Raw genomic sequence first — 21,180 nt, forward strand, 5'->3', positions numbered from 1 at the left:
TCAGGACTCTGTGCAGGCCAGTCAAGTTCCTCCACCCCAAACTTGCTCATCCATGTCTTTATGAACCTTGCAAGGGCAGGTGTCCCAATACTTTTGACAACAAAGAGTAAATACCTGAACACCCAAGGCTTAAGCCAGCCTGTTTTTGATTTGTACAGGCTAACTGTTTGATCCACCTACTACTTCCCCGCAAAAAAAAAAAAAAAATATATATATATACATATATACACATATATATATATATATATATATATATATATATATATATATATATATATCCAAATGTTGCGGCCAGGTGCAAGAGCCCTTATAGCTGTGATGCTCACATTTACTCAAAGGCATAGCTTTAATCATTTGAAAGACTCTTCTACAGGAAATAACTCAATAAATTGCTTAAAAGAAAAACAGGATTTGTTTCTAAATGCACAAAATAGTCATGGCAATTAATATTTATTAGAAATAAGTTTGAAGAAGTAGTATGCAATTACCTGGAGATCAGGAATGAATTTTGCAAACTGAACAATGTTTCTTTCTTCTGGACCAGCTTTGAGTTTAGGGTTCAGGTGGAACTCCAGACAGATATAATAGACACAAAAAATGCGGCCCTGTAATCATTAGGACGTGGTATGGAAAACCCACGGTCCATGCGTGTTTCCCACAACACGTTCAAAACTCACTGCAGTTGTGATCTGCAACGGGTGTCAATCTTACATTGACGACAACCCAAATGCAGGTCACACCAGATTGCATGGTATAGGACCAAGAAGTCTAGTTTTAGTGAGTTTACAAAAGTAGTGCATGCCCTACTTATGGTGCAGCGAGATTTGAGCTCATTCAAAATGAACAGGTTCAAATCGCACTACATTGAACTGCATGTGAAATGCACAGGAAAGTGCAGCAAGTTCCTGTGTGATTCCTAGTGTGAACCGGCCCTGATAGATCACAAAATGTATATTGAAATGCAAGCAGTTCCTGAATTTGACTCGGTATCAGACTCCTACAGTACATACGCAGTAGAGCTCAGACTGGGAGAGGGAGAAGCAGCACAAGGAGACAGTAATTTGTCCTAAATTGCTCATGTACTAATAAGCAGGATGTTGCTAGGAGGAGAAAGCAGAGTGAGGAGTGATCAGTGTTCTGTTTCTCCTTTCACTGTCCAGTCACAGGCTGGACAAGATCTATAAGTATTACTGAACTGCAGCAGAGAAGAATCCGGTCCCCTTCTCTGCCAGGCAGGGCAGTGCATGTATGTTATCTGTGTATATGATGATTTGACTGGACTTCAGCTTTAGGCCCCTTTCACATGGGCAGACTGGGATTAAATCAGCAGAGGATTTGTCCGCTGACCCCCTGCTGATCAGAGCAGAGTGGGTGGATGACAGGTCCGTGTCTGCTCAGTTTATGTGGACTGGACATTGACCAAGGCTTCTCTGGTCTATATAACAGTGGGTGTAAACTGACTCCACTGTCCGTTTATACCTGAATGCCCTCCAATCCGATCCGCCTAGACGCACGGACCCCCTTCTGTATTTTTTGTAATGAACCGGATTGGATTGGAGGTAGGCGGGTGTAAACGGACACATGTCTCTTTACACCCGCCGGTCCATTGGGGTGAATGGAGGGTCTGATCGAGTCCGCCTGAAAAACAAAACAGGCAGCCCTGATCAGACCATTTGTGTTAAAGGGGCCTTAAGGGATTTTGTTTTTCTTAAATCATGTCTTTTCTTTTCAACTAGTATTAAAACTATAACATTGAAAAACTGTTGCTTACCTTCTTTTTTTGAGTCCGATTTTCCAGCCAGTCATCCATTTGTTCTTCAATTTCCTCAATGCTCACACCTTGGTCATAGGAGGGCACGTGAGCTACAAAATTGGACTCAGGAGCAGAAAAAACAGGAAATTCGGCCTTGGGTTTTTTTACTTTTGGCTTCTTTTCTTCTGGAAATTTAAAGCAGGTTACATAGTTAACTATAATCTGAGTGCAATCTTCTAAACTCAAAGAACAGTACAACAATAGGCAACATACATGAAAAAGCCTCTTGCACATTGTACTGATGTATCAGCATCAGACATTACTGGCAAAAAAAAACATAAGAATTGGCTGTACATCACTGGTACATATTTGCGAGTATGCACACACAAGCAAAAAGTGTGGCATTTGAATGTATTTGTAAGTATACACACAAACTGACTGGCAACTCCGATTTCTGTATTTTTTATTTTTTTAATGAACAATATGCAACCCATGTTTACACGTCTGTGCGTACAGGCACATTGAAAACAATGGGCTGCATTTAGATCAGTAACAAAAAAGAAACAAAAAAACTAAGTGTTTTCAGGTAGCAGTGTGCAAAGGGCCTTAGAGTACTTGAAATGTCACTAAACCTACATCATGAAAAACTATCAATAAATGCTGTATTACATGCTGTTCATACTCTCTCAGGCACTATGGGATTTGTTTTTTGTATTCTGCATCTGCAAAAAGCCTGGTTGATCCTGCTGCTCTCTAGCTCCACCTTCTGTCCATATAATCCAATTCAGCTAGGGATTTTGCCGTAGTAGTTGGCAGCTGTGCACATGCTCAGTTTTCAGTGAGATCCCCCACTGACTCAAACAATGCCAGCCCTGGGGCAAACACTTTTGTGAAGACCCGAAGAGTGGATGCGAGAACAAAGGTCCACGCCACAAACGGATAATACTCCTCGCCCACGGTAAAACGGAGGAAGTGTTGATGACCATCACATATTAGAATGTGCAGATGACGTAGGGACACCACTACCGTGTGAAAGGACTCCACTTGGAAATTCTGTACTTGCACAAGCAGTTTAGCACCTTGAGGTCCAGAATTGGATGTACCATGCCTTCCTTCCTGGGAACTGTAAAGAAGTTTGAGTAAAAACCCCTGAAAACATTCTGAAATCGGAACCGGGAACAATCACCCCTTGAAGGAACAAGTTTTTCACCACCCCAAAGAGACCCGTAAGTGATCTGGGGACAAGTGCAGGTTAGCAGGGAAGAACCTTTCCTGAGGATAAGACCAAATTCGATCTTGTAGCCTGACCAAATAACTTTGTGGACCCACGTGTCCTATACCAGGGAGGTCCATGGATCCGGAAACCAGCGAAAGAGTTCCCCCCACCACAGATACGGGTGAGGGTGCCCCTTTATGCAGAGACAGTCTTCTCCGCAGGTCTGGGAGAGCCCACTCATGGCTTGCCAGACCAGGTCCTCTTGGAACCTCCAGTGAAGGCCCTGACTTATTATCACTTGTCTTGAGTCCCTGGGGGATGAAAAAACCTTTTATGAGCAGAGGAGAATGGCCCACGTCTAAGATGGGGCTCCTTGCCCTTGGTAGCCTGCGGAAGAAGACTACTCTTACCCCCTGTGAGACCCTTAACAATGTCATCCAAGGAAGCTCCAAACAGGCAATCCCCTTCAAGGGGGAGATCAGATAAGGCCTTCTTAGAAGTCTGGTCCGTAGACCAGTATTTCAGCCAGATAATACGCCGAAGGACCACTGCTGATACAGACAGCGTAGAAATCAAAAGAGCCGCATCCAAAGAGGCATCACAGATAAACTGTAGCCCCTGGACCAACTAATCAGCCAGCTCCGCAAGACAGGGGGGAGCTGTTTCCCCTCCAGATCCCGCTGTAAAAGTTTAGTCCACTCGATCAGACCTTGCGAAACCAGAGCATTAGTGAATACCAGCCTAAGTGCCGAAACCAGTCACAGCGAACATATGGTGGGCCAGAGCCTCCGCCCTCCCATCAGCTGGATACTTAAAGACCAGGGACTCTTTAACTGGAAGGAAGGTAGCTTTATTTATCCTGGAAACTGACGAGTCCACTACAGGTGGGCCGGTCCACCTTTAACACAGTTAATCCTCTAATGGACACTGCAAGCAAAAAGCGCTTAGGAACCACTGCGTTTTGGACAACCCCACTGTTTTGTGACAATGTTATCAAAGTAAGTCGAAAAGGGGAACACCTTTGCCGCTTTGGAGGGCCTGTGGGTGCCAAAGGAATCGGCGCCTCAGACGCAGCATCAGCCACAACCTCAATTTTTAAAGTGTCACGCATTGACACAAACAGTGCATCCACCAGCGCCTTTTCATGTGTGGCTAGAAGAGCAGAGGAATCATCCTCACTATCTGAGCACTCAGGGTGCGTAAACGCAGACCCAGTAGGGTCGCTATATACTAAGCTCACCCGGAAAACATAACAATCAGGGGAGGCTGCCAACTGCCATCACGCAAAGGGGACACCAACCTACCGAACCATGCAAAAGAACAGGGAGGGTCGCCTTCCGATCCCTCTATGGAGGGCATAACAGGAAATAGCCTGTGACTTGCAGAGGCAGGGTGCCCCACACAATAATGGTGGCAAGGCAGTCATTAAAAAATGAAGCACCCTCACAGCACCACCCCTTCCATATGAGGCGCCAAGCTGACCATATGGCCTAGTAGGCTAAATTTTTGTGGAGGCAGCCGCAGTCCGGCAGATGCCCAAAGGAAGAGTGGGGGCTTCAGCTAAATGCACTGGGGCCACCCCCCAACAGAGGCGCCCGACTAGTAGGCCACAGGCTGCAGCCTATATTTTTGTGGGTACCCAGCTGCTTGGATGCGAGCCCCAGCGGAGCTGACCACCCAGGGGCAGCAGAGGGGAGGGCGGATGGCCAAATGGGAGGCAGTGGCTTCAGCCACCCTCACAGGGGCCACTTCACTTAGTTTCCGATTAGTAGGCCATAAAGCTAATAAAGGGACTGGAGAACCTCAGTTATGGGGAAAGACTACAAGCATTGAACTTATTCTCGCTGTAGAGGAAACGCTTGAGAGGAGGTATGATAGCAATATACAAATACCTTACTAGTGACTGTAACATAGGGAAAATACTTTTCAGTGAAACGGAGTTTAAAAACATTTGCTACCATTCATTGAAATTGGAAGAGAAGCGGTTAACCATAATAAGCATAGAGGGTTCTTTAGTCTTAGAGCAGTAAGGATGTGGCATTCTCTTCCACAAGCAGTGGTGTTATCAGGGAGCATCCATAGTTTAAAAACACGATTAGATGGACATCTTAATGATCACAACATACAGGGTAAGACCATTTACTATCAAAATAAACATTCACGCACTGGTGTCTTTTTCCAGCATTACTGACTGGGGTGAATCGCATTTAAGGAGTGTGGTTTGTTGGGTGGAGACTACACATATAAAGCTGTTTTACTGTTAACAGAATAAAGCATCAAGACAAGCTAATTACTGAGTGGGACTCTCATCTTCCTATATCAGTGGGTACTGCCTAATTCCTGGACTTTAGAGCAAATTGTACCATAAAGCTGGAGAATGCTTTTGGTAATTCTATATTAAATGAGTTCATATACACTAAATTAGTGTAAAAACATGTACAAGAGGAAGCAAACGTCTAGTGCATTACCTCCAAAATAGATGGGCATCCCCACCGACGCCACACATTGGAGAAGTTTGTGCGTTTTGGGGGACAGACTCCTTTCCTCAGAGCTGTGAGGAAGGGGGGGTCTGTCCCCAAAGCGCGCAAACTTCTCCAATGTGTGACGTTGGTGGGGATGCTCACCTCACTTGCTGGATTGCAGGTATTGTCTAGCTTGATTTTATTCTGCTTTTGCGAGTATATTACCATTTTATGATAAACAATTTTGGAGGTAATGCACTAGGCGCTGGCACCCTCTTGTACACGTTTTCATAGTTTTCTGAAGATCCCCCAGTTTGAGGAGGGCTGCATCGCTGAAATCATTACGTGCCACAGTCCCTGGGTGAAGTTCCTTGGTCTCAGCGCTGGATGGTCTTTTTACTTTACACCAAATTAGTGGTATGAGACTAAATGTTTTCATTCTATCTTGCCTATTTAACCTATTTAATTATTAGGTCCAATATGGATCTTCACAGTCTACATGGGTAAAATGTAGTGCCATCCATACACAAAAATTATCTATAGAATAGAACAAATGCACATTTTGTCAATTATGAGTGCAAGTAAAGGCTTTGATCCCATATCCTGAATCTACAAGGAAAAATAATCTTAAAATCAGAAAACATTGGGAGGTAGAATCCCTGAAATTTCCATCATTGACATTTTAGAGTGGATCTGATTTCTGGATCTGTGCCCATTTTCCTGGTTTTATTCTGTTATGAAGGTACCGCGTTTCCCCGAAAATAAGACCGGGTTTTATATTCATTTTGTCGAAAAAAAAAAAAAACACACTAGGGCTTATTTTCAGGGGATGTCTTATTTATTTACGGTATGTACAATGATGATTTTAAAGTGGTTGTAACCCTGAAAAGAAAAAAAATATCCTGATCCTTTAAAGCATGATAGACCGCACAGTGCTTGTGCTGTGTCAAACACCCTTCTCCATGATCTAAAAAAACCTGGAATAAAACAATAACATTTTAAAAAAAAAAAAAGTTCCTGTTACCCCTGTCTTCTCTTACTCTCTCCCCCTGTCAGCTCAGGAGTCAGCATTATGACATTCTGTAATCCCAAAAATAAACCTTAATTAAAGTCATTGTAAAATTATGTAATCAATTTTGTAAAAAGATTGTATAATGTGCAGTGTGTGTCTCCTCTTGTGTAACTTTATTGTAGAAAATACCTTTTTACTGTGTCGGGTGCTCACATGACCCGCCGGAGCTCTTCTTCCCCACTCCGAAGACTGCAGAGGGAGAGGCCGTCAGCCCTGCTCTGAGCACTGCAGAGGGAGAGGCCGTCAGCCCTGCTCTGAGCACTGCAGAGGGAGAGGCCGTCAGCCCTGCTCTGACCACTGCAGAGGGAGAGGCCGTCAGCCCTGCTCCGAGCACTGCAGAGGTAGAGGCCGTCAGCCCTGCTCCGAGCACTGCAGAGGGAGAGGCCGTCAGCCCTGCTCCGAGCACTGCAGAGGGAGAGGCCGTCAGCCCTGCTCTGAGCACTGCAGAGGAAGAGGCCGTCAGCCCTTCTCTGAGGCCCTGCAGAGGGAGAGGACGTCAGCCCTGCTCTGAGCCCTGCAGAGGGAGAGGACGTCAGCACTGCTCTGAGCACTGCAGAGGGAGAGGCCGTCAGCACTGCTCTGAGCACTGCAGAGGGAGAGGCCGTCAGCACTGCTCTGAGCACTGCAGAGAGAGAGGCCATCAGTCCTGTTCTGAGCACTGCAGAGGGACGGGCCGCTGACATCAGCTGGGAGGAGAGGAGAAGCTCTCCAGCAGGTCACGTGAGCACCCAGCGGCACTATAAATAAGGTATTTTCCACAATACAAAAAGAGACACACTGCACATTATATAATCTTTTTACAAAATCGATCACATGTTTTTACAAAGACTTTAACAAGGGCTTATTTTCAGGGTAGGGCTTATATTGCAGCCATCCCTGAAAATCACGCTAGGTCTTATTTTCGGGGTGGGGCTTATATTTGGGGAAACAAGGTATGGTATATTTTTGGAACATATGGCCAAAACCGCATCTCCAGAACACATCCCAGAGCAAAATATTAGATTTTTGCTTTAGCTTTTTAACCTAAACTAGATTTTGATAATTGGGACATATTATATTTTTTTCCAGCAATAAGAAACAATGGGACTCTAAACGTAATAGAAAATAAATGCACCTCATTATAGGGCAAGTGTATGAAAGCGTCAAGGCTTAAAGAAGAACTTTACTCATAACAACTTGATAAATAATAATGTTCTTTAGCAAGGAACATACATGGACTCCAGAGAGAGAGAGAGATCAATTTTTCCCCTGTACAAATCACTAGTAAGAGCTCATCTGGAATTTGCAGTTCAGTTTTCGGCACCAGTTCTCAAAAAGGATAATCGGGGAACTGAAGAAAATGCAGAGAAGGGCAACCACACTGATAAAAGGCATGGAGGACCTCTGAGGAAAGATTAGAGGAACTGAATTTATTCTCTCTTGAGAAGAGGAGATTAAGGGGGGGGGGGGGAATATGATCAACATGCATAAATACATAAGGGGACCATATAGTGAACTTGGGGTGGAGTTATTCACTTTAAGGTCATCACAGAGGACAATGGGGGCACTCTTTACGTCTAGAGGAAAAGAGATTTCTTCTCCAAATACAGAAAGGTTTCTTCACAGTAAGAGCTGTGAAAATGTGTAACAGACTCCCTCCAGAGGTGGTTCTGGCTAGCTCACTAGATTGCTTTTAAAAAGGCCTGGATTCTTTCCTGGGTGTACATAATATAAGTGGGTACTAATTAGGGATGCACCGAAATGAAATTCTTGGCCGAAGCCGAATAATAATGAAATGCTTGGCCGAAGGCCGAATACCGAACGCGGTGTTTCGCATTTTTTCCATTCATTTTGCCAATTTTTTGTCCTCTCTCTTGTCCTCTCGTGTCTCTCTCTGTCTCTGTTTTGTCCTCTCATGTCTCTCTCGCTCTCTCTTGTCCTCTCATGTCTCTCTCTCTCCCTAAATGTTACTGTAGGGAATGGGATTCAGTGCACACTGCAGCCTTGTACCATAGGGTTAATGTTAGTGACACTGTAGGGATTGGGAAGGATGCTGGCAATGGAAATCAGGAAGCATGCAGGCAGCCTTGTAAATTTTAATTGCAGATACAGGGCACTGGGCAGGTCAGGGTTAATGTGGTAACATCAATTACTCAGTGACAGTTAGTCAGTGTCAGTGTGGACTCGATCAGATTATACAGTGACAGACAGTCTCTCATAGTGGTGGTAGTAGGAGGCTGGAGGTGGACTAGTAGGAGCCTGGAAAGGAGCACAGCCGCATACATACATTACTCACTCGTGCACTGCAGCCCGCCCCACACATTCAGTGAGTCTTACTCTCCTCCCTAGTTTTTTCAATGGCACATTCAGGAAGCCAATCACGCCGTGAGTAGCGGCACAGCGGAACCAATCAGGTGTGCAGGCACGCGTGATTGGTTTGCTGTGCAGCTACTCACGGTGTGATTGGCTCCCTGAATGTGCCATTGAAAAAACTAGGGAGGAGAGTAAGACTCACTGAATGTGTGGGGCGGGCTGCAGTGCACGAGTGAGTAATGTATGTATGCTCACCGCTGAAGTGTCCCGGCTTCACGGAAGTCTGTGAGTCCTCCTGTCCTCCTCCGAGTCCCTTCCCCCTGTAAATATCGTGACCTCGGCGATATGAATATTGCCTACGGCCACAGAACGATAGTCGATATCATATCGACTATCGTTCAGCCCTATTGTTCGGCACAAAATTATTCGGCCTTTTGACTTATTCGGCCGAACACCGAAAGTGCTATTTTTTCTATTTTCGGCCGAATAATGTTCGGCCGCCGAACATTCGGTGCATCCCTAGTACTAATATTTATAGGTAAAAATGATCCAGGGAATATCCGATTGCCTCTCGGGAAGGAATTTTTCCTCTGCTGTAGCAAATTGGATCATGCTTTGCTAATGTTTTTGGCCTTCCTCTGGATCAACTGCGGGTGTATGATTGTGTATATGGGATTGTATGGTTGGGTTTTCTCTACTGTTTTTTGTTTTTTATTGGTTGAGCCAGATGGACTTGTGTCTTTTTTCAACCTCACTAACTATGTAGCTATATATTCCACATCAAAGTGATATTAAAAACTTTTTTATTAAATAACAAACATGTTATACTCAACTGCTCTGTGCAGTGGTTTTGCACAGGGCAGCCCTGATCCTCTTCTTCTCAGGTCCCTTGCCAGTGCTCTTGGCCCCTCCCTCCTGCTGAGTGCCCCCAGAACAAGCAGTGCAATGGGGGTACCGAAGCAGGATTTTCCTAAACCGCGACTCTGTGTCTATTTACACACAGAGCCGAGGCTCCGCCCTCCCCCCCTCTTCTCATTGGCTCACCGACTGTCTCAGCCAATGAGGTGGGAGAGTTCTTGGAGAGCCGAGGCTCTCGTGCACATCGAAGGATCGAGATGGGGCTCAGGTAAGTATTAAGGGGGCTGCTGCACAGAAAAACGGAATTTTTGTAAAATCTTACCTGTAAAATTCCTTTCTCTGAGTCCTCCGACAGTCGCCGCCCCTTCATATTCATCACCAATGGGTTATGTCCTCTTATCCGTAGGAGTAGCTAGGCAATAGAATATGTTAGTACAAAAGACTTTTAACATATCCCCACCCCCAGGGGGTGGTCCCCTCAGTACATAACCCTCCACTTCCTGTAACCAAACCAGTTTCAGTGAAATAGCAGTAGAGAGTACATGAAAAACCCCAAAAGAGGGGCGGGGGCGGCGACTGTCGGAGGACTCAGAGAAAGGAATTTTACAGGTAAGATTTTACAAAAATTCCGTTTTCTCTTACGTCCTCCGACAGTCGCCGCCCCTTCATATTCATCACCAATGGGATGTCCCCAAGCAGTGTAAACATGAGGGGTGGGAAGAACGCAGCCGCGCCCAAGGCAACGCCGTCTCCCCATCAGAGAAAGGAACCTTACCAAAGGAAGGAACCCAGTTGGGCATAAGAACAAAACACTCGCTCAACAGGAGCAAGAAAACCCAGGGAAAAAACAAATGTCCCAAACAGTCAAAGAACCCGTAACAAGGGCTCTAGGGAACTGCCGCACCGAGAACCTTGCGGCCAAAGGAAGCATCAGCCGACGCCTTAACATCTACCCTGTAGAATTTTGTGAAAGTGTGAACGGTCGACCAAGTCGCCGCCTTACACACCTGGGCCACAGAGGCCCCATGACGACAGGCCCAAGACGTACTCAGAGATCTGGTAGAGTGCGCCTCCACAGGTACAGGGGGAACTTTCCCCTTCAAAGCATAGGCCTGATCAATGGTCTGTCTGATCCATTTGGCGATGGTAGAAGCCGACGCCGCCATGCCCTTCCGAGGACCTGCCGGAAGAACAAACAAGGCATCCGACTTGCGAAAAGACTCAGTCGATTTCAAGTAGACTCTAATCGCCCGGACAACATCCAAGGAGTGAAGCAGCACCTCCGTCGGATGCTTAGGCTTCGCGCAGAGCGAAGGTAGGACAATGTCCTCATTGAGATGAAAGTCCAAAACCCTTTTTGGAAGAAAAGAAAGGGTAGGTCGCAAGACCACCTTGTCCAAATGCACAACCAGATACGGAGACTTGCAGGACAAGGCTGCCAGCTCCGACACTCGACGAGCCGAGGTGATAGCCACCCAAAAAGGCGACCTTCTTGGATAACAAAGACAGCGAGATTTCCCTGATCCTTTCAAAAGGAGCACGCTGCAATACAGACAGGACTAGATTCAAGTCCCAAGGGGGCAGAGGGTCCCACCTAGGAGGGATCAGATGACGTACCCCCTGCACAAAAGTGCTAACCAAAGCGTTAGATGCCACAGGACGTTGAAACAGAACGGCCAAAGCGGACACCTGACCCTTGATCGTAGCCAGCGCCAAACGCTGTTCAACACCCGTCTGAAGGAAGGGCAACACCCTAGACACTGATTAAGTGGTAGGAGAGAAACCCCTGGATTCGCACCAGGCAAAACATGCCTTCCAAGTACGGTAGTAAACCTCCCCCGAGGAAGACCTCCTCGCAGTGATCAAGGTGTGAATGACCTCAGGGGAAAGACCCCTGGTCTTCAGGACCTCGGTTTCAACAGCCAGGCCGTCAAAGCCAGCGACTGTAAAGCAGGACGGAAGATCGGTCCTTGCGACAGAAGATCTTCTCGAAGAGGCAGACGCCACGGGACGTCGATTGCCAGATTTACGAGGTCTGCGTACAAGGACCGGCAAGGCCAGTCCGGTGCCACAAGAATCACCGCAGTTGGTTCCGAGTGCAACCTGCGAAGGAACCTGGACAGTAATTGAACCGGTGGAAACGCATACATCAGTCGGTACTGATGCCACGGGGCAACCAACGCGTCCGACGCGTCTGCCCGAGGATCGCGCGTCCTTGCCACGACCGTGGAACTTTGTTGTGCAGACGAGATGCGAACAGGTCTACCTCCGGAAGACCCCACTTCGCGCACAACATCTGGAAGACATCCGGGTGAAGGGACCATTCCCCCTGGTCCAGGGTCTGGCGGCTCAGATAATCCGCCTGCCAATATTCCACTCCCGGAATGTGAACAGCTGATATTGTCGGGACATGCGTCACGGCCCAAGACAGAATCGCGGCCACTTCTCGAGCCGCCTGGGCACTCCTGGTGCCCCCTTGGTGATTGATGTAAGCCACCGCCGTGGCATTGTCCGCCTGCACCCTGACCGGACAGCCGTGAAGACTGTCCGTCCCACGACGAAGACAGAGGAGTACCGCTCGCAGTACCAGAACGTTGATCGGAAGGGAGGATTCCTCCTGCGACCAAACACCCTGGGCGGACAGAACGCCCAGAACACCACCCCAGCCCGACAGGCTGGCGTCCGTGGTGATCACCGTCCACGAAAGGGGACGAAAAGACTTGCCCCCCGACACTGAGGGGGACCGAAGCCACCACAGAAGATCCCTTCTGGTCTGAGAACGCAAGGATATCTGAAGATCCAGAGAGTGCGGTCGCCCGTCCCACTTGGACAATATCTCCGCTTGGAGACCCCGAGTGTGAAACTGAGCGAAGGGAATCGCCTCGAAAACCGAGACCATCAATCCCAGACACCGCATGCACGTCCGAATGGACGAGAACTGATTGTCCCTGAGGGACCTGACTCCCTCCCGAAGAGCCCTGAGTTTGTCGTCCGGTAGGAAGACCTTCGCCTGGACAGAGTCCAGAAGCATTCCCAGATACGGGAGGCGGACCGACGGGTACAATGTTGATTTTTGGGAAATTGATCGTCCAACCAAACTCTTGCAGAGTCTGCAACGTGACGGACAGATCCTTCACCAGACCTTGGTTGGTCGCAGACCGAACCAGACCGATATGCCCTGGGCTCTCAACAAGGCCAGAACCGGTGCCAGTACTTTGGTGAACACCCTCGGAGCCGAGGCGAGACCGAAAGGCAAAGCCACAAATTGGTAATGATCCTCCGCTATGGCGAATCGAAGGTACCTCTGGTGACCCTCGAAAATGGGGATGTGAAGATACGCATCCTTCAAGTCGATGGAAGCCATGAATTCCCCCGGAACCAGGGCAGCCACCACCGACCGCAGGGATTCCATGCGGAACTTGCGCACCCGCACAAATCGGTTCAGCGCCTTCAAGTCCAGAATCGGACGTACCTTGCCCTCTTTCCTGGGCACGGTGAACAGATTGGAATAGAACCCCCGAAATCCGTCCCGATGAGGTACCGGGACCACCACACCCTGAGCCCTCAGGTCCTGCACCGCTAGGCGCAGGACCCGCAAACGCTCCGGGGATAACAGAAGATTTGAGGGAAAAAATCTCCTCATCGGCCGAGAGAGAAACTCGATCTTGTAGCCAGATCGAACGAGTTCCTGAACCCACCTGTCCCGAACCCGGGACAGCCATGGCCGAGAGAAAACCGAGCAAGCGTCCCCCCACCCCAGACTCGGGTGAGGGCGCCCCTTCAGGCCGCACTGTTGTGGGCCGCAGAACCGGATTGGCCGGACTTTTGCTTACCTGCCCACGGCTCCTGCTTACCAGGAGCCGCCTTGGGCTTGTGGGATTGAGGCAAGAGCGTGCTCTTACCACCCGTGACTCACTTAATTAGTGCATCTAAGGATTCGCCAAAAAGGCGAGAACCATCATAAGGCAGATTGGCCAAGGTCTCACGGGAAGATTGATCCACAGACCAACACTTCAACCAAACCAGGCGGCGATTTAACACCGCCACACTGTGTACACGTGCAGCCAACGGAACCATATCCAGGTCCGCATCACACAAGTACATGACACCCTGGTGGATTTTATCCACCATATCCAAAGTCGCCTGGGAGGCAGAATCAGCCACCAGGACCCGCCTAAGCACCTGCGTCCAGCTTGCGACCGCCTGGGTCGCCATAAGAGAAGCGAATAAAGCTTTTAACATAGGACCCATAATAGAATAGGTGTGACGGGCAAGAGATTCCATTCTCTTGTCCGTGGCATCCCGGAACACCGGGGTGTCTTCAGCCGGAATCGCAGTGGATTTGTTTAAAACAGCTATCGCATGATCCACCGGCGGTGGAATACACCAGCGCTCATCAGTAGCAGGCGTAAAGGGATAGCGTAGCTTAAAACTACTAGGTACAGCAAATGGCTTGCGTATATTACGCCACTGTTCTTTTACAGCGTTTTGAATCAGCAGTGCAGGGGTACACCTGCGACGTTTTGCGCCTTTTCTGCGTCCCATCAGCCGCCAAGGCAGCTGGAGGACATGATTCCTCCTCTAACCGCAGTGTTTGCTTGATAGAAGCAACCAATTCATCCATGAGTGCAAGCTCTTCAGACGAGCCAGGGGGAGAATTATCAACCCCCTCCACCTCAGCCTCCATATCTGACCCGACAAGGTCCAGGGAGGAACGGGGCCCCGAAAAGGAGACCCCAGCCACAGCAGCCCCAGTACCATCACCCTCTGAATCAGAGGAAATTGAAACAATGGGCCGTTGTGGATTGAGCAGCCACCAGCATTTGCACCTGAGTCGCAAGGCTAGCCACAATCGCAGCCAAATCCCCCCCATGGGGGGAGAGTACAGACCCCTGGCTCCCCACTAAAGTCGTAGGAAATTTGTTTTCCTGAGAATCCATGCCCCTGTAGCAGTAAAATAAATGGGTGACCGCCCCTTTAAGAGAGCGCTGCGATCGTAGCCCACTGCACACAAACACCCCACACAAGGGACCCCCACAGGGACAATTAAACCAAGGCAGGATACAGGGAATAGAGGGAAATTAACCTGGATATCGCTGCTGCTGCTGCCTGCGGTGCTCCTGAATGCTGGTATACAGGGCGCTCCATTAAAGCCTATGGAGGCTACAAGAAAATGGCCGCCATGCATGTAACACATGCGGCCGGAGCGATCGCAGCCAAAATGGCGCCGTTTGGCGCCGAAACTGCCGCTCCCACACCCCATGAGGGTGAAGTAAAAGAAACATCCTAATTGCCCAGCAAAAGGAAACATGTTAAACTGCCGCAGCGGCGCTGTAATGTGCCCCAAGCATGAGAAAACTCAAGCCCCACAGCACACAGCCGTTCACATACAAACTGACACAGAGTGCAGCACAACCCCCCCCTCCTGCAGCCCACAGCATGCAACATGAGGGATAGGGAGACAGTAATATTGTGAACACAGGGTAAGGTAACACAGTCCCAGACTGACACCCCCCAGACAGACAGGTCCCCACATACATACACTTACCTCTAACATGGCGTGGGGAACCCGCACAGGCGAACAAACCGCTGAACATAAGGCAGGGAGAGTCGCATCCAGGACGCATCAGGAGGTGGGTTGAGAAACCGCACAGCGTCCGGTGAGGTAGCCACCTCACCTGGCATCCCTGCACGACACAGGGATGGGTCGTTCAGAAAACCCAGGAGCGATACCTGACTGAACGCTCGATGGCGGGCTGAGAAACCACTGACCCACAACCTGCGACCAGGGAGGTCAGCCCGAGACGCAGCCCGCATGATCCTCTTCTTCCGAAGAACTAACTAACGCTGATAAAATAACAGCTAACAAGAAAGAGAGAGAAAAAAACTCAAATAAAATCCAAAGAAAGGAAAGAGATCTGGGACAAGGTGTCCCAGCACAGAAACATCCAGCCACTCCTAACAGCTAGACAAATGAAACTGGTTTGGTTACAGGAAGTGGAGGGTTATGTACTGAGGGGACCACCCCCTGGGGGTGGGGATATGTTAAAAGTCTTTTGTACTAACATATTCTATTGCCTAGCTACTCCTACGGATAAGAGGACATAACCCATTGGTGATGAATATGAAGGGGCGGCGACTGTCGGAGGACGTAAGAGAAAGGTTTTTTTTCACCTTGATGCAGAGAATGCATCAAGGTAAAAAACCTTAAAACTTTAGAACCACTTTATTAATTCTGCTATCAAAAATGAGTGTGTGCTGTATATTGCCTCCAGTATTATTCCTACTTCTTCTTGCTAGGGGACTGACATTTTGCTAAAGCCCAGAGCCCCTGAGCAGCAGTAAATCTTTAGGCTGTCAGCAGATTGGCCTCTAGTGGCTCCAGTTTTCCACATAGTGCCAAAAAATAGAGAAACTGAGTACGTGCAGAGAAGGGAGACCACGTATTACTGTTTTTTAAACAGTATAGACACCTTATTTACAATGTTTTACATAGCTATACCTGCAAAAGGGGCCAGCCTGAAGAGATCTAGCAGAACCTAATTTTCAGTTCCACTTTAAGATGGCTATGCACTAGTAAATATTGGTTGAAAATGGTTTGTTTTACGAACGTTTGTTTGATTTTCTATTGAATAGTGGGATCAAATCGATGTTTATGGTTTTTGAACACAGCAATGAAAAAATTAAAAAGAAGCAGGATGCTAATTTTTTTTCTCTGATCAGTGTAGTGCTTCTTGGATCAACCCAATTAATTCACTGTGACAGTGCTGGCCAATCAGAATTGATTGGGTCTGTCCCGAAAACGCTGCATTGAGAGGAGGGAGAAGAGCGAGGATTTCGAACTCCAGGGCCCTTGGAGAAGGTATGGGGGTGCTGCGGGGTGCAACCGTGGAGGAAAGTACAGTGGGGACTGGTGGGGGAGGGAAGGTTGTCTGGTGTTAGTTCATCTATACATTTTCTCTCTAAAGGCAAACTGAAACTTTAACATCACATTTGAAATCTTGGACGATATGTTGTAAAACTGCAAATGTTGTAGGGCCATTAAGTCCCACCTCATTTTGCAATGCCCCACCATTTTTTTTTTTAAGTGGTTGTAAACCCTTACATATACCCAGTGAAGCGATTGGCCTCAGGTGATATGCAGAGATTACACAAATCTTCCTACATAAGTAGTACCTGTTTATCTGCAATCTTTTCTTCTCTACAGCCACTGAAAGTTCAGAATCTATAAAGCTTGTCTGAGTGGTCAGAAAAAAGGGGAAGGAGAGCTGAAGTTACATTCTACAGAGCTCAGTGAGGAGAGCTCTGAAAGCTGATTGGAGGAAAAAAGACCCCCCCCCCCCTTTACAAGAACAGAGCTGAGGCTGTCAATCAGCTAGAGCGCCCTCCCCTGTCACCTTTTTTCTCTTGGTGTCAGGAAAACTTGACAAAATGTACTCATGTTGATAGCAGAGGAACAAAGCAGCAGACAGAAAGGACATGTGGTGCTCTTAATTGAGACAAGTCCACACTATAGAGGGATATGCTTTGTTCACATTTCATTTCTGAGGTTTACAACCACTTTAAGCAATTTGTGGCAAACTACCACCCTGCCACAAAATTCATATCCTGGATCACATTCATCTCATTTCAGTGGTGAATTTCAGCTGAACAATATTGCTTTGAGTCTAATACTAGCAATGCAGCTTAAAGATCTTGTAAAAGTTATATTTTTCAATAGAAGCTGCACAGACATTTGCCTGGCCAGACCATAACACTAAATTTACTGTGAAATATGCAACACCAAAATGTGGAAAATGGCACAGATGGGGGTGGAGGATTATACAGCCATGAAATGACTCATCTTACTTAATTGAGACTCAAGCTCTGCCTTGGCTTCAGCTTCTTCCTTTTCTTTCATTTTCTTCTCATTGTACTCTGCATAAAACTGTTTGGCATCCTGTTCAAACCAATAAAACATAATACAGGAATCAGTAATAAAAAAAGAAGTTCCTTGAAAAGCAGTTAGCAGTAATTAGGCACAGTCAGGAGGATTTGTTTAGCTCTCCATTCTAATAAGGACTGGTAACACACCTCTGCATTTACACCCACAGGTAACTCGCAAAGTAAATATAAACCCTAGCTGAATTGTAATTTAATTGTTAAATCACTGTGTAGCCAATATTTGTTTTTTACTTGTTTTTAGAGGCACAGCGAAAATTTAACCACTTCTGGACTGGAAGGATTTGCTCCCTTAATGACCAGGCCCTATTTTGAGATCCGGAACTGCACTACTTTAATGGACAATTGCGCGGTCGTGCAACGCTATACCTAAATATAATTGATGTCCTTTTTTTCCCCACAAATAGAGCTTTTTTTTGGTGGTATTTGATCACCTGTGAGATTTTTAATTTTTTGCGCTATAAACAAAAAATGAGCGACAATTCTGAAAAAAAAAAAACAATATTTTTCACATTCTGCTATATACAGAGATGTATAGTAACTAAATAGAACTACTTCACTACTGTATTTAAGTACCGAAAGGCAGTATCTGTACTTTCCTGGAGTAGAATTTTTTTCTCCTACTTCCACTTTTACTTCACTACATTTTTTCAATGATTTCAATACTTCTACTCCAATTTTTTTTTTTGTGCTGCATAGTTACTCGTTACAATTATAAAAATTACCACTGCCAGAACAGTAGATGGCAGGTTTCATGAAGCTCAAAAAAATGTGTATAATGTCAGGTGTACTTTTGACTTCTTTCTTTAACAACTTTAACTTTAATAACTTTAACTTTAATAAACTTTTGACTTCTTTCTTTATTAACTACATAACACAGTACTTGTACTTTTACTTTCAGTACTTGAGTAGCAATTTTTTTTTAAAAACTACTGGTACTTTTACTTTCAGTACTTGAGTAGCAAAATTTTAAAAAAACTACTTGCAATACTTAAGTACAAAAAATGTTGAATACTTTAGTACTTCTACTCAAGTGACTTTTTGATCGAGCACTTCCACTTCTACTCAAGTCACTTTTTGATCGAGCACTTGTACTTTTACTCAAGTATGGGTTTTGAGTACTTTATACAACTCTGGCCATATAACATTCCCAAAAAATTAAAAATCTAAATATTTAACATTTTAGCCCAATTTGTTTTCTACTACATATTTTTGGTTAAAAAAAAAAAAACGCAATAAGCGCATTTTCACAAAAGTTATTGCATCTACTAACTACGGGTAAGATTTAGGTCATTTTTATTTATTTTTTTTTCTTTACTAGTAATGGCGGCGATCTGCGATTTTTTGTGGGACTGTGACATTGTGGCAGACAGATCGGATACCTGACTGACATTTTTGACACTTTTGGGGGTACCAGTGACATTACTACAGTAATCAGTGCTAAAAATATGCACTGTTATTGTAATAATGACACTGGCAGGGAAGGGGTTAACACTGTGGGTGATCAAGGGGTTAAATGTGAGCCTAGGGGAGTGATTCTAACTGTGGGGGGCGTGGCTTGTGAAATGACCATAGAGACCTGCGATCCTGTGGGGGGCGTGGCTTGTGAAATGACCATAGAGACCTGCGATCCTGTGGGGGGCGTGGCTTGTGAAATGACCATAGAGACCTGCGATCCTATATAGAAGGATCACATGGGCACTATGATCATTCCAGGGAGAAGAACGGTCAGCTGTGTTTACAACAACTGACCGCCCTTCTCTCTCAGCGGGGAGAGATTGTGGGTGTCAGGTGCCAATCAGAGCCACCTGCACCATGCATCAGCTTTCCCGCTGATGAGCAGGGGCGGGAGCGTGCCACAGGCAGCGCGCGCTTGCCCCCTAGCTCCCTGCGCGCGACCGACGTATACTTTCAGCGGTTTGCGCAGGAGCGGCTGCCTGCCGCAGTATAACTGCGGAGGGCGGTTGTAAAGTGGTTAAGATGCACTTGGCCGAAAATTGAAATTACAGTTTTAAATATAATTGTATTATATTTGACTTTTTAATTCATATCATGAATTTAAATGAATATGAATTTATTGTCGGCCATTATCAGTACCTTTAGCACAAGAAAAGCTCAGGAAAAATGCACCACTTTAGGATCTATGTATGTCTTCACACTGGTCTGCTGCGCTTCTATTGTGGTGTTAAAAATCTTGCTTGCTGCATTTTTGGTCAGTTAAAAAAACAACACTAAAAACGCACCTCCCCGCTGAAATGCATTGAAAACGCAGCAAGAACGCAGCCGTGTTACATTTATAATGCGGTTTTTAAATCACATGACCTATGAAAAACACACTTCTAAGCACAGTAAAATCACTACAAAAATCACGTCCGGTTTCGGTGCCATTATCGGCCCCTTTTTCTTTATCGGCAAAATGCTAAAAACACAATTTTCAGACGCTATATTTCAGCCGCTGAAATTTTGGTGCATTTCTACTGGTTTTCATCTGTTTTTCAATCTTTGCTGCATCTTAGTGCTGCTGACCTCCTGCAGGCTCCTTGCAGCTACTTTCTGTTTTTTTGCGCAATGATGACTGCATGGTATTTCCCAGGCGGGTTTCTTGCGGGTGACAGCAGCGGACTATGCCTGGGAATGGGGGGTAAAATAGGCACTTGTAGTCCCCATCTAAAGCCCATGTGACAATGAAGGAGTATGGAGGGACAGGAACAGGGCATGTGACCCAACCCTGTACCAAAAGTGCCTGAACAAAAATAGCTATGGCAGGACCACCAGGTATTATTGTAATAAAAGCTGCAAATTTCAGAATACTCAAAAAGACTTTTGAAACTACATTAAACAAAGGTATATTTTAGGCTTAGGTTAGTTTAAATCTTTAGATTTTAGCGGTTGGGATTAGGTATACTTTCATCCATACACCATGTTGACATACAATGTGGCAGATGTCAACTGTCCAAGAAGTGATTAGAGGTATAAAAGGCTGTGGGTGCAAATTCTGGGGTATGCTCTCAACATTCCTTCCTAATTGAGGAGACCACCTGTAAGAGTGGCGAGATGATCTGACCATTATTTGCAAGTCCAGCTGGATGTGACTAACTATTAATAGCATAATCTAAATAAAATGAAAGCCTTCAGAGACAAATCTTTTAAAAATAATTCAGCACTAACCGATACAAACTGGCTAATTACCAGGTCATAAAGTAAACCTGCGGTGTACTTAATTGTATTAACTGGTCCCCAGAAATGACATTGATAGCAGATGCACTGTCTACACATGTTTAGGTAAAGTGTATGGAAACCCAAAGTGAACTTCTTTTATTTGATCCCTTTTGGTCGGTTAAAAATACCATGAACCGATCGCAACACGTATATATACAGGGCCTTGCGAAAGTGTTCGGCCCCCTTGAACTTTGCGACCTTTTGCCACATTTCAGGCTTCAAACATAAAGATATAAAACTGTAATTTTTTGTGAAGAATCAACAACAAGTGGGACACAATCATGATGTGGAACGAAATTTATTGGATATTTCAAACTTTTTTAACAAATAAAAAACTGAAAAATTGGGCATGCAAAATTATTCAGCC

The 21,180-nt window shown here is 46.1% G+C and overlaps 1 protein-coding gene across 1 annotated transcript in view; it reads right to left on the bottom strand.

Annotated features, from left to right (window-relative positions):
* Window positions 1-21,180, bottom strand: part of DNAJC1 (DnaJ heat shock protein family (Hsp40) member C1) — a 245,072-nt gene that overhangs the window by 92,436 nt on the left and 131,456 nt on the right. Inside the window, exons 7-8 of the mRNA XM_082258350.1 lie at window positions 17,502-17,592; window positions 1,772-1,938 (exon numbers count right to left, since the gene is read on the bottom strand). Of these exons, the coding sequence (XP_082114476.1) occupies window positions 1,772-1,938; window positions 17,502-17,592 (258 nt within the window). The remainder of the gene's footprint in view (window positions 1-1,771; window positions 1,939-17,501; window positions 17,593-21,180) is intronic.

The sequence above is a fragment of the Pelophylax lessonae genome, assembly GCF_965119305.1.
Source record: "Pelophylax lessonae genome assembly, chromosome: 5".
Classification (NCBI taxonomy): Eukaryota; Metazoa; Chordata; class Amphibia; order Anura; family Ranidae; genus Pelophylax; species Pelophylax lessonae.